Source organism: Anolis sagrei, chromosome 6 (genome assembly GCF_037176765.1).
Source record: "Anolis sagrei isolate rAnoSag1 chromosome 6, rAnoSag1.mat, whole genome shotgun sequence".
Lineage (NCBI taxonomy): Eukaryota > Metazoa > Chordata > Lepidosauria > Squamata > Dactyloidae > Anolis > Anolis sagrei.
In genome coordinates this window covers 107,945,641-107,962,599 of record NC_090026.1, presented here as the reverse complement: position 1 = coordinate 107,962,599, position 16,959 = coordinate 107,945,641, and the positions used below count along the sequence as shown (strand labels likewise).

Sequence of the window (16,959 nt, the reverse complement as noted above, 5' to 3'; positions counted from 1 at the left end):
CTGGAACCTTAAACAATTAATTTTCAATTGCGCATTCAGTTATCCACAGGTTGCTCAATTATGCCTCTAGAAAGATGTGAAACCCTCCTCAGCAAGGCTTATGAAAGATGGACTCCAAGAGCTCAAAGAAAATCAAAGTGCACCAGCATGACACTTTTGTTATGTTTTTATAATACAAATCTCAGTTCTAACCAAAACTGTCTCCATCTTCTATCCTATGACACCTACAGATACCTTGGTAGGCAGAAAACAGAAATAAATCAGTCTTATACCAATCTGGAGATTATTTAAGTACTGTAATTGCTCAAAATAAACGGAAGAAGAAGGAGAATGAAGTAGGATAATCCTAAGTAAGTAGCAGAATAAATTCTTAACCTCAGGTGGTGTAAAATCCTCATCTTCCAATGCAGGGTCCTGATTTTAAATGGTTATATTTGGTATTCTCCCAAGTGAAAAAAATGTAAACATTTGAATACAGATTTATTTACAGGGAAATGTCTTCCTCGAGTGCCAGAAATTTAGCAGGAACATTACGGAATTCAATAAACATCAGTTTATAAAGAAAGCTCAGCCAGTTCCTTGGGGGTTTTTCTTTTCATAATGCTGCAGTCCTTTCATTTTGCTTTATTTTATTACTTAAATATTGTCTCCTGTGCTCCAGCATGAGGAAATGAGATGGAATTACCATTACTGAACCAGGAAGCCATCTTCCATACTTAATCTATCTCATTTTTAAATTCTGATTTCAGAAGTGATGTTTAAAAGGGACCTCCCTCTATTTTTCTCCTCTCTAAACTAAATCTTGAAATAAAAGGAAGAATCAAGTGACATGGGTGCCAGAAAGAGCAAAGCCGCAGTAGCTTTACAACACTGTGCATGCTTAGAGGTGACTTTCATTGCAGAAGTTGGAATATGCACATTTGCAGGCCTGTTTCTTGAGAAAAATCAATTTTTCATTATTCCAAATCAACACAGCATCACATTGTTGGTTTGGAGGCTGCATCGCTTTGGGAACACTCATTCCTGTCCCCACCCTTCATTTTAAGTCATAGATATATTAAAAATAGACATATTCCACCTATGGACATACCCAAACTGCTAGTTTCTCCTCACATATACTTTCTGACTTCTGCCCCTAAATGCTGGCTAATACTCAAATAACTGGCCATACTATTTGTTTGGGAAAGTGTAATGATAGATAAGAAACTGACTGAAAACTGTCACAGTTCTATGGAGTAATTCCCCTTGAAACAGTATCTTGGAACTGCATAGAATAGATGTCTTGGTTTTGGTCCCCAGCATTTTCAGATTTGTCTGGTAAAGCCTTCTAAAGCTAGTGAGCTAATATTAGCTAAATCTTCCTGATAACTCTTCTCATTTGGTCACCAAACCTCTAGTCATGCTTGCTCCTATCCAGCCCTAATTGTTAAAGAAGGGCAAAGAGCAAGGGAATCTGGCACAGTTGGAGCTGCTGCTTCAAGATACCTTCATTTCTCAACAGCTTCTTCTGTCCATTGCCTTTTTTGGAGAGAAAATATAAGGCATTAGGTGACCTTCTCAATCTGTAGTGAAGGTGCAGGTGAAGATGACTAATTTTCAGTATCCTCCCTCTTCGCAATGGAGAAAACAAACATTTCTATGCAGTCACAAAAGGTCAGCAAAGGAGAAGAGGAGAGGAAGGGACAGTCTTTTCCCCTTCCTAGTAGGCTCAGGAAAAAGCAAACTGCTGCAGCCTTTCCTAGCTTGTTTGATCTTTCTCTTTAATAACTTTTGCCATCTTGGTCACATTCTGGTGTCGCTTGGTCACATGTGTCTAGGGTTTCACCTGTGAAATGTTGGAAGGCATAACATATTTCCTCGACACTCAGAAACCTTAAGGAAAATGATCTGATAATTAAATCCTTTAGAAACATGCTGCTGAATTATTAATACTCTTTTGCCAGGTCTGATGCTCCTCTCAGGTGTCATTTTAAGGTAATTGACACAGAAATGTCTGTCCACAGAAATCTGTTAGCAATACAGATTCACTCATTACTGTTGTCTGAAACTGTAGAAAGATCTAGAACTAGGAAAACTTTTTTGTCAGCAGAGAACAGATTTCCTCCTCTGGATGTACATCTATTGTAGAACTGATACATTTTGACACCACTTTTAACTGTCATCACTGATACATCAGTACTCTTTGGCAGAGAAGGCTATATTGCAAACTATAACTCCCATGGTTCCAGAGCATTGAGCCATGACAGTTAAAGTGATATCAAACTGCATTCATTCTACAGTGTACATGCATCCTTAGATTAAATTGTCCAAAGATCCAGAGTTAAGGTGTAGCCATTTAGAAAACCTCTGAGAAACAAAAATAAATGCTTACAACAAAACTGAATAGTCATTCTTCATCTAAGGCAGCAAAATAACTCAACCTAGCTCTGCTTTCTAATCTTTTTTCTCATCCTTTCCTTTAGCATTCTCATCATAGCATATTTTTCATCATCAAAATAGGTAGGTATTTTATTCAAAAAGACTGAAACAGCAATGGCAAACTTGGAGCATTGGTTCAATTTAAAAATAAAATAAACTTCATAACCTTCCTTTATCTATGTATGCTTGTTTACCATTGCTGAAGTAAAAACAATATTTATAAAATGCAGGTTTGATTCTTATGAACAGAAAACATAGCAAGAATCATTTTTAAGCACCTGTTTTTCTTTTTATACAGAATAAAACACCAAGAAAACAAAGCCATTCATTATTATGATCGTATCACAAACAGATTTTTTTTTTTTGCAAAAGTATAAGAACATCTTACAAAATAGTGCAGCAAAATATTTAGAGTGGAATGGTCTCCATAGCAATCCAGCACACTACTGTCCAGGAAATATTTCTGAAATGTCAGGTTCCAATTATTTCATTATGAAACTTTCATGAAGTGACCTAATGTCCTAGGTTTTATAATCACATTGTGAATTGGCAAATCTGAGAGACAACTGATTTTTTTTCTTACTAGCTACTCAGATGTGGATGTTTTTGACACTACCTCATAAATGGGTAACCTAATTTGAATCTAAAAGGTCCATCAATGCAATCGCCTTGCTGAATTCTTTTATCCAGTCCCTGACACTCAGCTATTGATCCTTCTGTCGCACCATATGTCAGTCATAGTACAACTTGCTTTGGCAACAAAACATGTGCTTTGTGACAAGTGCAATGTTAACAATATGTGGCGATATCATGTATGGCATGGCTTTTGTCTGGCTTTAGCTCATGGGGAGGAAAAGGGCTTTTGCAGAGCAATGTTGCCAGCAGTGATTGCCAATGCAAGAATTTTTCATAATGGCCTACAATTACTCCTTGGCTGTAATTAGAGCAGTTGTGTTTCCCCCCTAATAAAACAAACAAATCAAACACAAAAACAAAGCAAACTCATCTGTAAGCGTAGTAATTATTTTAGATCTTGTAGATGGATTCAGAGTTTGTATGATGCAGATACTTTGGGGAAAAACATGTCATCTGTCTGTATATGACATGATTCCTCTTTGCACTGAAAAGCATCTGGTTGAATCTTCATCACACTATGTCAAAATTCAAATGAAAGTAATTATTTGACTTTTTTTTGCATATTTTTCTTCCTCTTAATTTATCTAAATATTTTCCCCTGCACTAAATGGCCCTATAAATGTATTGACAAAGTATTTACATTGCTTCTATTCCAATTTCTTTTTGTGCTGATGCCTTTTTCGAAACTGAAAAGATCTAGCTGTTCAACTTCCCACTGTAAAGTTGTTTTATATTAATTTAATCATGTTTTAATAATGTTATGTTTGGTAAAGTTAGCTTGCCTTAAATGTCACGTGTTTTTTGCAGTATGAAGGACTTCCATTAAGGTTGTCTTGAGGCTCCTATTATTCAAGCTGCCCTTTTACATTTCAAACCCCTTCTTAGGTGTGGTTCTTGGCTCCCAAGGTGATACTTATAATGGACATGTGGATTGTTGATTGTTCAGTTAAGTGTGGCATTAACATGATCAATCCTCCTTATTAATTATTAACTGAAATCCTCCAAACAGAGATGGAGAAAATAGCAAGAGTAAAGAGAACTGTATAACAAGTGAGTTAAACATCTAGCCTTTCACTGGCTCCATGTACAATATGCTCAGTTACAGCAAGATAACACCTCTCTAAACTCTTCCCATACTCTCAGCTTCCATCAAGTTAACTTCCTCTACAATTCCTCTATTTCTAATGTGCCCTATTTCCCGCTCCTTTCAAGATTTAATCTGTTCCTGTCTGCTAAGGAAGACATTGAGACTGTGAAAGATTTCCTATACTTTGGCCCAGGCATTAATTAAAATGAGATTCACAGTCAAGAAATCAGAATGCAACTAGGACTTGAAAGGGCAGCTATGAAGGAACTGGACATGATTCTGTAGTGTAAAGCTATATCATTGAAGACCAAAGTTTAGATTGCCCATGCCATTATATTTCCCATTTCTTTGTATGGTTTAGAAGAAAGCTGACACAAAGAGATTCAATTAAGCTGAAATGTGATGCTATAATAAAATTTAGTAGATACCATGTACTGTTCAAAGATAAATAAATGGGTCCTAGAGCAGGTCCAAATTCCCTCTAGAAGCCAAGATGGCTAAATTGAGGGTACTTCCACATAGCATGAAAAATGGGTTTTAAAGGGAGGTCAAAGAAATCCTGGGACCTGGGAACATGTCGCCACACAGACCTGTGGGTCCCTTGATTTCTTTCCCCACCATCCTCACAGGCTTCTTCTGTATCGGAACAAGATGGAAGGCAAACAAGGGACAAACAGCAGAAGTTATTTTTTTAAAAATCACTCCATTATGCGCTGGACCTTATATTACACACATGTGACTATCTTAATATAAGTAGATTTGCATATGTACATATGAGGTTCAGCACATAAGGGAGTGATTTTTTTAAAACTTCAGTCAGATTTCTCCCTTTCTCCAATTGTCAGTTCTGTTTAATATTATAAAGTTTGAAATAAAGTTTCAGAGAGTTTTAATTGCTTTCAGTTTGTGCTTCCTTTAAATCAGCTGTGTGTCCATTTGACAGCCCAGTCAGCTGATCGGCTGTTTTGGGCTTTTAAAAAGCAGACATGTCCTGGAGCAGTCTCCATTGTTTGGGAGGAAATCACATGTTTTCCGTGCAGGGATATGCAGTGATGCAAATATGTGCATTTTCTGGCCAGAATTGGCCATTGCAGCAAATCAGTGTGCATTTAGCGCTAATGTCATGTAGCCACCCCCTTTTAAACTTGGGAAATTCTGTGTTTTAGGTGCTATGTAGATGGGCCCTGAGACTGTCATACTTTAGATGTACTTTAGACTCGGCCCACTAGAAAAGACAATGATATTTGGTAAAGTAGAAAGCAGTATAGTTCACTCTAACCATTTTAAATTAAGTACAAACTATACATAATTTAAAACAAATCCAGATGTTGCACAAGACAAGACAAGAAAAGAAAAGAGAAAGTAGGGGTGTGTTTTAACAGGAAGTTATGGTTTAGCCAATGTTATATATGTCAGGTCAATGAGTTGGTGACACATTGAATAGGATAGTAGCTTCTCTTAATTGCTAAAGCAATTTAAGTGAATAAGAATAGGGGCACTAAAAGATAGTGGAAGATAGCAATCTCTACTCTCTTAAACAGACTTTAATTACAATTAGATAATTTACAAATAGATATTCTTTACAGGCAACATCTTTTGATAACGCTAGCAATGATCAACCAAGTTTAAGATGAATGTGGTCTCTAAATGCTGAACCTTCTTATTATTGATTTTCTTCATTTTTATGGCTCTCTAATGGTTTTTCAATGTGGTGAAGGTTCTCATTGGTTTATGATTATCATTCTCTATCATTCAGGGCAGTGAAAACATAATGATTGAGATAAGCTTGAAAATCACATGTTTCTCCACTGATCCTTGTACAACTTACAGGACATTCTTATGTATATTTATTGTGAAAATAATATTGTTGTGTTGAATGGGATTTACTCTTAATTTATGTGGACATTTACTTAAAACACATCCTTCGGTTTGCCAAAACTCTTGGGGCAACTAGCAACAAACTAGAATATCCTCACACAATTACCTCCTTCATTTTAATGGCAAGGAACAAACCTTAAGGCAACAACTTGAGGTTGAGAATAGTTTGGAGACATTTCTCCTTGCCCCCTTGTGGTCAGATGGTATTGAAAAATATTCCAAATATCTGTGAAATGTACAAAAAAAATTGTGGCATTTAAGGCCTTATCATCACAAATGTTACTTTTAAAGCTGAAAATATATGAAAGTTAAAAAATGAATGCTGTAGTTAGATGAAACAAGTGGATAAAACTATCTTTGGAATCTTGTAGTAAAAAATGGGAAAATCGTATTGGCAATGCTTGGCAGAATCTAATGTGGGTCGTTTGTAACATCTTATCTTCAATCAATAAAAGTTCTGCATACATTTTTGAGAAAATAAATAAAATATAGCAATAAAAACATGAATCCTCTCGTTTTAAAAACAGTGGAGTCTGAAGTTCCATCCTAACTATGTATACAAACATAAAGCTACATGTAACATACTCTGCCTTACTTTAGAGCACACAAATTGTGGCTTTGAGAATGTATATAAAACTTCTTAATTAGGTCATTAATGGTACTGTGGACATAATTTTTGGTGCCTAATTTGTAAAATCATAACATAATTTGATGTTTAATAGGCTTTTCCTTAATCCCTCCTTATTATCCAACATTTTTGCTTATTCAACGTTCTCCTAGCCCATTTATGTTGGATAAGTGAGACTCTATTGTAATGTGGATTATCTGCTTTGATAATCTGGATTATATGGCAGTGTAGATCCAGCCTAAGAAGAGATTTCTTGTCAAATAATTCAAAATGCACACTTGGTCAGTCCCTATATTAGGACCAATCCAAGCATTGCCATTTTATATGAGAGACACCATATTACAGGCAGTCCCCAAGTTATGAACAATATAGGCTCTGTAGGTTTGTTCTTAAATTGGATTTGTGTCTAAGTCAGAATAGGTGCATTTCAAGTGTAACTCCAGCCATATATTTTATTATTATATTTATTATTATATTATATAATATTTAGGAATATGGATAACTAATAAAATTATTTTTATTATTAGTTATCCATATTCTTATATATTCACCTTTCCTTATAACCTTGCATGCTGAAATGCTCTCTAGTTTATCAATATTATTTTTAAAGATTTTTAGTTAAAAACAAATGTTTTTAAAGAAAAATCTTTCAAAAATTATTTTTAACCTAATTACTCATTATTTCCATCAAATTTTGTATACTCTTCATAGGATCTTTTGTAATTACCACTATGTCATCTGTATATGCTTTAACTTCAATTTTTTGCCCTTTTATTTTTACTCCTTTGATATGTCTATCTCCAGGGGTGAGAAGGGCAGGTCACAAATGCAGGAAATAAATAATAAATTTAATACTTCTAATGTCCATATAAACAAAAGGGGTTACAGTGGGCAATCTTGTCTTGTTCCTTTTTTGTATTTTTATGTAATTTGACAGTTGGCCATTTATCCTTACTCTTGATTTTTGGTTAGAACATATTGCACCCACCGCAGTTGTAAATTTCAGACCCACCCCATATTGAGACAGCCTTTTCCCATAAATTTCCAATGAACATTATCAAACGCTTTCTCAGCATCGAGAAATAACAATGCATTCTCACTGTTGGGATCTTGTTCGCCTATCTCTATTATATTTAAAATCGTTCCCACATTCTGATTTAACTGTCTATCTGGGAGGAAGCCTACTGGGGGTGCTTCTCCATGTCTTGAAGACAGAGATTCCTGGTTTTCTATTAACCGGATGGGCTTATTTCTCAGATATTTCCTCTTCCACAGCTTGGTTATTTCTGTAAGACAACACGCCCCTCTCATCCATATCTGAGTGGAATGAATGTCGGGGGGTGGGGAGGTGGGATGGTGGTGGTGGTGGAAAAAAGATTCCCTCCCCCACACTATCTTCTAAAGACAATGAAGCTCACATTTCTCGGTCTTGCTCCAAAGTAGCCAACCCCAAATGTCCTATGCTCAAAAATTTACAAGAAATTTTATGACATCTTAAAGTGTTAAAGGATGGATTGTGTTATGGACTGCTCTTCTGATGCTGAGGGAGAAGGAGGACAGGTCGATGAAGCAGCAGCACTTGGGGATTTGGGGCTAAGTGGTGAGGAAGAAGAAGAAGAGGTGGCAGACATATCACAAATCCCCACGTTTCGGGAACTACGAAGGGAGAAAGAAATCAGAAGGAGATCAGCAAGGTTAGCAGTGAAAACGCTGAGAAATCAGACTGCGCCCTAGAGACAGCTGTGCTGGGAGCTCAGGGCTATAAATAGCAGCAAAGTAAGGGGCCCAGTGCTGACAACACAGTTGCCTCTAGGACCTACTTTGAGGGAGTTCCTGTGCCAAGCACTATGTATTAGTTCCAGCGTCAGTCCTTCCTGAAGGTTCTTGGCTATTGATGTTTGTTTCTGCAACCTGTAAGCCTGTTTATAAAAGACCCTAGTTTCTATCTGATGTGAAAACTTTTGTTTTACGTTTGCTTGAAGATTGTGCATATACTTTCTTCGTCATTTATTGCATTATCTTTATTTTGACTGAAGTAAAGCCTTTTTTAATTTATTTTCACTTGTGTCTAAGGCTGCTTCTGGTGAAAAACTGGACAACTTAGGCCAACAAACTACAGGAAAGGAGGTTCAACCTAAATATTAGGAAGATCTTCCTAACTGTGAGAGCTGTTCAGCAGTGGAACTCTCTGCCCCGGAGTGTGGTGTAGGCTCCTTCTTTGGAGGCTTTTAAACAGAGGCTGGGTGGCCATCTGGCGGGGGCGCTCTGAATGTGATTTTCCTGCTTTTTGGTAGGGGGTTGGACTGGATGGCCAACAAGGTTTCTTTCAACTCTGTGATTCTATGAATATCACTATCCATCTAAAACATGTGCTTTTCATCTCAAGAACAGACAAGCCTCCCGAGCTCTGAGGATCACCTGGGAAGGAATCCCACTGTAGTATTGCAGTGCACCGAAATACCTGGGAGTCACCCTGGACCGTGCTCTGACCTACAAGAAGCACTGCCTAAATATCAAGCAAAAAGTGGGTGCTAGAAACAATATCATACGAAAGCTGACTGGTGCAACCTGGGGATCACAACCAGATACAGTGAAGACATCTGCCCTGGCGCTATGCTACTCTGCTGCTGAATATGCATGCCCAGTGTGCAACACATCTCACCATGCTAAAACAGTGGATGTGGCTCTTAATGAGACATGCTGCATTATCATGGGGTGTCTGCGCCCTACACCACTGGAGAAATTACACTGCTTAGCTGGTATTGCACCACCTGACATCCGCTGGGAAGTAGCAGCCAATAGTGAAAGGACCAAGGCAGAAACATTTCCAGCGCATCCCTTGTTTGGGTATTAGCCAGCACGTCAACGACTTAAATCAAGAAATCGTTTTTTAAGATCTACAGAGACACTCGCTGGAACACCTCAGCAAGCGAGAGTCTTGTTCTTGTGGCACGAGAGTAAAGATGAAGATCCACCCAGAGGAAAAGTGTTCCTGCCATACATCAAGAGAACCACTGACCGCATAGGGAAGCTGATGAGGAAACACAACATACAAACAATCTACAAACCCACCACGAAAATCCAACAAATGCTACGTTCAGCAAAGGACAAGAGGGATCCTCTCACCTCTGCAGGAGTCTACTGGATACCATGCAGCTGTGGACAAGTCTACATAGGGACCACCAAACGCAGCGCCCAGACACGCATCAAGGAACATGAAAGGCACTGCAGACTACTTCAACCAGAGAAGTCAGCCATAGCAGAGCACCTGATGAACCAGCCTGGACACAGCATATTATTTGAGAACACAGAAATGCTGGACCACACCAACAACCACCATTTCAGACTACACAGAGAAGCCATTGAAATCCACAAGCATGTGGACAATTTCAACAGAAAGGAAGAGACCATGAAAATGAACAAAATCTGGCTACCAGTATTAAAAAACTCTAAAATTACAACAGCAAAACAACAGAGAGGAAACAACCAGGCACATCTTAACACCTCTCAGCAAGAGATTTTCCCAGGCTCAGGCAGGCCTTCAAATGCTAATGAAGGTGGTCAGTTGAAACATTCACACCTAGCTCTGGCAGAGAAGAGCTCTTTACTCCACCCCAGCCATTCCACAGATATATAAACCCATTTTCCTAATTCCAACAGACCTCACTACCTCTGAGGATGCTTGCCATAGATGCAGGCGAAACGTCAGGAGAAATGCCTCTAGAACATGGCCCTATAGCCCGAAAAAACCCACAAGAACCAACTGAATCTGTGTTTTTTAAAACTTGGGGAAGTTGATTCATTAGCTGCGGCCAGCTGTAACAAACTCATAGCAGTGACACGCGTGTTTGTGTGAATGCATGGTGCTGGACTCAATCAATCAATTTAAACCAGGAGGTTAACAAAGCAACAAAGCAGTTTGTCTTGGCCTTTAAGGCGAGAAGGCCTCTCTCTTCCAGGCCTCAAGACAAAAAGTCTCTTCAGCATCTCGCGGTTGCTAGGTATCGTGACGCAAGCTGCCTTCGAGCGCTTATTGGCCCAGCATCAGGCTCCATTCTCCCTCCGCCCGCCCTCGGGATTCGCAGGGGGCGGAGCCGAGCCGGCGCGGGCTACGACGCATGCGCGGCCCGAGGAGAGCGTCCTTTTTCGGCCACGTCTGCCGGGTCTTCCTGTTTCTGAGCGCAAGACCCGGCTCGGGGGTCGCGGGTGAGAGATGGTCTTCGCCTGGCTCCCGCTTCTTGCCTTGTTGGCGCTCTCCTCTTCCGCCTTGGCTTGGGATCCCGGCGACTTGGAGCTTTTCGACTTGGTGGAAGAGATCCCTCAAAACTTCTACGTCTTCCTGGGAGTGGAGCAGGTGAGGGGCCGAAACTATCTCTGCCGCCTCTTCGAACCTGAGGGCTCAATGCTGGGGCCCGTGGAGAGTCTCCTCACCCAGGACGAGAGGGTTTCTGAGCATGGGCAGACAGCTTTTCTGTGGAGGAATGGCCTACGGGTCTGGGAAGAGGGAGCAGGTTTCCTAGGGCTCATCTATCTACATTGGAGAAAGGATGCAGCTTGACACTACGTTAACAGCTATGGCACAATGCTGTGGAACCATTGGAGTTGTAGTTTTACATTGGGTGCATCTACTGCGCTGTGAAATGTATGGATGAGTAAAACTGCTTTCAAGGAAGGGGCCTGAGGTTGTTAGGCATTGTAGGAGTTGAAGTCCAAAACACCCGAAGGGCCGAAGTTTGCCCATGTCAGCTAGTCCTCTTGAACGCACATAGTGTCAAGCTTGACACTTGAAAGCAGGAATTGTGGGAGTTGAAGTCCAAAACACCTGAAGGGCGGAAGTCCTCTTGAAAGCACGTACTGTCAAGTTTGACACTTGAAAGCTGGAATTGTGGGAGTTGAAGTCAAAAACGCCTGAAGGGCCGAAGTTTGCCCATGTCAGCTAGTCCTCTTGAAAGCACATAGTGTCAAGCTTGACACTTGAAAGCAGGAATTGTGGGAGTTGAAGACCAAAAAACATGAAGGGCTGAGGTTTGTCCATGTCAGCTAGTCTTCTTGAAAGCATGCTGTATCAAGCTTGGCACTTGAAAGCTGGAATTTTGGGAGTTGTAGTCCAAAACACCTGAAAGGCCGAAGTTTGTCCATGTCAGCTAATCCTCTTGAAAGCACGTAGTGTCAAGCTTGACACTTGAAAGCAGGAATTGTGGGAGGTGAAGTCCAAAACACCTGGAAGGCTGAAGTTTGCCCATATCTGGTGTGGATGCACCTCTCAAGGATTGGATTTGGGAGTTTTATTTATTTGTTTAGTACATTTGTACCCTTTCCATTTCACCCCCCCCCCCCGGGGGGGCCCTCAGAACAGCTTCACAACAAGCACTCATTCGAGTCCTAACCACAATAAAAATATATTTAAAACAATTCATTAAAATACAGTATATTAATAGACATTTGTTTAAAATCACGCTGGGTTAAAATCAGTATGTGGGTCAGTCCATTGTGATTCATATCACATTGAGTCATATTCCTGATTGCTGCTTCTATTATTCAAATGCTTGGTCCCATAACCGGGTTTTAAGTTTCTTTCTGAAGGACAGGAGGGAAGCGGCCAGTCTGATGTCACTGGGAAGAGTTCCACAGGCGAGGGAACACCACTAAGAAAGCCCTGTTTAACGTCCCCACCAGTCACGTTTGCAGTGTTGGTGGGATCGAGGGCAGGGCCCCTCCAGCCAATCTTAAACTTCGTGATGGTTTGTAACGGGAGATATGTTTACATGTTTATAAACATGTAAACAACACACTCTTTTTCCATTACATTATCCCACATCTCAACTTCCTCTCCTCTTTTTCCAGAGTCAAAAATTCTGATAATTGAGGAAATCTGAAGTAATAGAGGCAATGGAATGAGAGAAGGCTGAGAAACAACTAATTTTTCACGCTAAATTTATTGTTTTTGTTATAATATTTATTTGTACCCCACTTTTTTTCTCAGGACTGATACTCAAAGCTACTCACAATCTTAAAAACGATTATTATTTATTTTATTATTATTTACTCTAGTTATATCCTGCCTTTCTCAACCCCAAAGGGGACTCAAGGTGGCTTTACATATAGGCAGTTATCCTGTGCCTTTAAGCAACATACAATTCAGCATTAAAATTAATGCATAATAAAATTACATGAACATTAAAATTAATGCATATTAAAACATTAAAAACATTACATTCAGTATTAAAAACCATGCCATCCATAATTGTAATCCAGGGCTGTTCCAATGGTCATTGCACATATTCCATATTCTATTATTGCACTGCAATTATTCTCCGAAGGCTTGATCCCAAAGCCATGTTTTCACTTTCCTTCTGAAGGCCAGGAGCGAGGGGGCTGATCTAATGTCGCTGGGGAGGGAGTTCCAGGGGGCAACCACTGAGAAGGCCCTGTCTCTTGTCCCCACTAGTTGTACCTGTGAAGAAGGCAGGGCTGAGAGCAGGGCCTCCCCAGATTATCTTAATCTCAGAGGTTGTTCATAGGGGGAGATAAATTCAGACAGGTAAGCTGGACTGGAACCTATGCCATTAAAAACGCTGCGCAATATAAATATTAAAATAGAATTAAATATTAAAATTATTAAAATAAGCAAAATGCCATGGGAAAGAATTCCTAATATCATACAGTATCTTTTGCCCTGTTCTTTAAAACTTTCTGCCTGAATAAAAAGGATACCTGTGGTTATAGCATGAGTATCCCTTATTCAGGTATCTGAAACAATCCAAATTTGCAGCGGAAATAGTGATACTTTGGGTTTCGGAGAGTTCAGTGTACACAGACTTTGTCTAGTGCATGAAATTATAAAAAATATTGTGTATAAAATCATCTTCAAGCTGTGTTTATCAAACGTAAATGAGTTTGGGGTTGGACTAAGTTCCCATTTCCAAGAGCACATCTACACAGTAGAATGTAATTTGACATTTTAACTGTTGTGGAGAATCATGGGAATTATAGTTTTAAAAGTTCAACAGTGGCAAATGCAGGATACTCCACTTAGCAGAAAAGAAAAGAAATACAAAAATTCAGAATGGGGGATGCCTGGCTCGACAGCAGCATATGTGAAAAAGATCTTGGAGTCCTCGTGGACAACAAGTTAAACATGGGCCAACAATGTTATGCCGTGGCAAAAAAAGCCAATGGGATTTTGGTCTGCATAAATAGGAGTATAGTGTCTAGATCCAGGCAGATTATGCTACCCCTCTGTTCTGCTTTGGTCAGACCACATCTGGAATTCTGGGCGCTGCAGTTTAAGGGAGATGCTGACAAGCTGGAATGTGTCCAGAGGAGGGAGACTAAAATGATCAAGGGTCTGGAGAACAAGCCCTATGAGAAGCGGTTTAAAGACCTGGGCATGTTTAACCTGCAGAAGAGGAGGATGAGAGAAGACATGATAGCCATGTATAAATATGTGGGGGGAAGTCATAGGAAAGAGAGAACAGGCTTGTTTTCTACTGCCCTGGAGACTAAGACGCGGAACAATAGCTTCAAACTACAGGAAAGGAGATTCCCCCTGAACATTAGGAAGAACTTCCTAACTGTGAGAGCTGTTCAGTGGTGGAACTCACTGCCCCAGAGTGTGGTAGAGGCTCCTTTGGAAGCTTTTAAACAAAAGCAGGATAGCTATCTGTCAGGGGTGCTTTGAATGCAATTTTCCTGCTTCTTGGCAGGGGATTTGGGCTGGATTCTATGATTCTGAGGTATTCAGCCTTTCTGCCAAACAGTATGCATGCCTCACCATACTATAACTTTCATGATCCCATAACACAGTGGTTCTCAACCTGAGGGTCCCCAAGTGCTTTGGCCTACAACTTTCAGAAATCTCAGCCAGTTTTCCAGCTGTTAGGGTTTCTGGAGGATGAAACCCAAAACATCTCAGGGCCCACAGATTGAGAACTGCTGCATAACATGTCATCAGTTACAATGCTGTTAAACAGCATTCATTCAAATGCAAGGTATCTCATTATGTAAATGCAAATATTCCAAAACGTTTCTGGTCTCAAGCATTTCCAGTAAGAATTACTCAATCTGTAGTGACACTTGTCCTACCTGTTTCCTCCTTTATTTAGTATTTAGTGCAATCTAATCCTGTAGGTATTTTGAGTAATATATTTTACCCAATTTCTTTCTGTTTGATCTTCTAGTGCTGCTTCCAAACCCCGGTATTTTCTTTTATTGTAGTGTATTTTACTGTTGGAGTTCTCTTTTCTCCAGGGATCTTCTGCTTCCACATAGCCATGTGGTCTTATAATTCTTCCCTCTTTCCATCCATATGTTGCAATGTAAGAACTGTCATTCTTCCTCTTCCATCTCCCAACCCACAGAGGATACTTTTATTGGTCTTACAAATATCAGGTCTTGAAAGTTGCATGTACACCTATTCCTCAACTCTTTTTTCTCAGCCTTGTTTGCAGTTTCCTCTTTGAATAAATGTGATAACTTGCTATCTGTCCTTTTGTGGAGAATCTTAAGTGGAAATTACTGTTTTCCAAGTCATTCTGTCCTGAATTTCTAGAGCACAACCTCCTCAAGTATATTTACCTCTGTATATGAAGAAATTTTTTAGAGAGGCAGAGAGTTGGTTGGATTTTGTTCATTTGAAAACCTTGTCGGGAATTTTTTAAGCTATATCCTGCACTGTGGGACATGTAAATATGAGTAGGAGGATGGCCTAGATAGTCTCCTAGTTTCCTGGTCTGCGATTCATTTAAGAGGCCTCCAGCTAAGTGTCTTCACAACCATGTTGTGTTGCAACTGAGTGCAGGACTTTTTGTTTTCTATAACTATATCCTGAGAGACCAGCACTAGTATCCTCTTTTTGAGGTCCTGATAGTAGCCTAAAATGGGCTTCTTCAATCTGGTTTTTAATGAACAGTAAAGTGGTGTCTGTTTTATTCATGATACTTACTTTTGGCCTGCTTTGGCTGTCATGTTGCTCCTGATCTTGATGGTATGTTGACTTTGAATGAGGGTTTCAAAGATGATAATTTTGCTTTTGAGTTTACAGTCAGTTCTCCACATTCACTAGAGCAGAGCTCCTCTGTGAAAATGAAAAAATGCCCCAGTTTTTTAAAAACTGTGAGAAGGTCTCTCTATTTCTAGGACCTCCATTATGATTCTATAGTCCAGTGTTTCTCAAAACATCTGGAGGAGTACAGTTTGAGAAATTCTGGCATAATATATCGTAGATGTACTAGGTCCTCCAGTATGACTGTATGACCAACTTCTTCCAGTTATGCTGTAGGATCTAGGGTTCTAGGCTGCCATTTTTGTTGTGAGCCATATACAGTTGTTGTTGTTGTTGTTACATTTCTAGGTTCCTCCAATGTGATTTTATAGTCTGCTTTCATCAGAGATTGACTATAGTAGAGTTTCTCAAACTCTGCTCCTCCAGATGTTTTGGACTTCAGCTCCCACAATTCCTAACAGCTGGTAAGCTGGCTGGGATTTCTGAGTCCAAAAACTTAGAAGGATACCTATAGGAGTACAGTTTGAGAAACAGTGTATTATGCAATTAATGCAGTTTGAAACCACTTTAATTGCCATGGTTCAATGCTAAAGAATCATGGGAGTTGTAGTTTGGTGGGGCATTAGCATTCTGTGGCAAAAAAGGCGTTATAAAACTACAGCTGTGATAATTCCATAGTATTAAGTCATGCCAGTTAGAGGTGTCAAACTGCATTAATTCTACAGTGTAGATTTTTAGAGAAAACATTTCGATCGAACCTGAATGATCAAAGCTTCATATGTCAACCCCACAGATGTGGTGGGATGACTGTATTATTGGAGGTTTGAGTGTTGAACTATAATTCTGGCAACCAGGATTATAATCCCTGCTCACTTATGGATGCCCACTGGATGATGTTGACAGTTATACTCTCTCAGCCTCAAAGGAAGGCAAAACTAGACTCCCTTTGAACAAACCTTGCCACTCCCCGCCCCCCTCAATGATTTATGAATGTGGTCATAAACTGCAAATGTCTTGAAAGCACATCATTTCAGCTTCCCTCCCAGAAATTGTTTGTGTGTATTTTAACAAAAATTGAATGTTTACATTGGAATTTCTGTTCAGATTTGTTGTGATGAGCATTGCACTAATTAAAATATATTTCTGTGGGGTTTTGAAAGTGTGTATATCCTTATCCATTATGTTTTGCAAATGTATGTATAGTCTTGTGTGCATTCCCCATAATCAGAACACTTCACAAGTTCAGACGCTGTACATATTTCTGGGGCAAGAAGTTTCCTGTTCCAGTGACAGTTTATGGAGGTGCTG

At 39.6% G+C, this 16,959-nt stretch overlaps 1 protein-coding gene across 1 annotated transcript in view; it reads left to right on the top strand.

The window, feature by feature from the left end:
• The first annotated feature begins 10,752 nt into the window (after positions 1-10,752).
• Positions 10,753-16,959, top strand: part of DNAJC1 (DnaJ heat shock protein family (Hsp40) member C1) — a 99,049-nt gene continuing 92,842 nt past the window's right edge. The window contains exon 1 of the mRNA XM_060782382.2: positions 10,753-11,001. Coding sequence (XP_060638365.2) covers positions 10,861-11,001 — 141 coding nt within the window. The 5' untranslated portion in view covers positions 10,753-10,860. The remainder of the gene's footprint in view (positions 11,002-16,959) is intronic.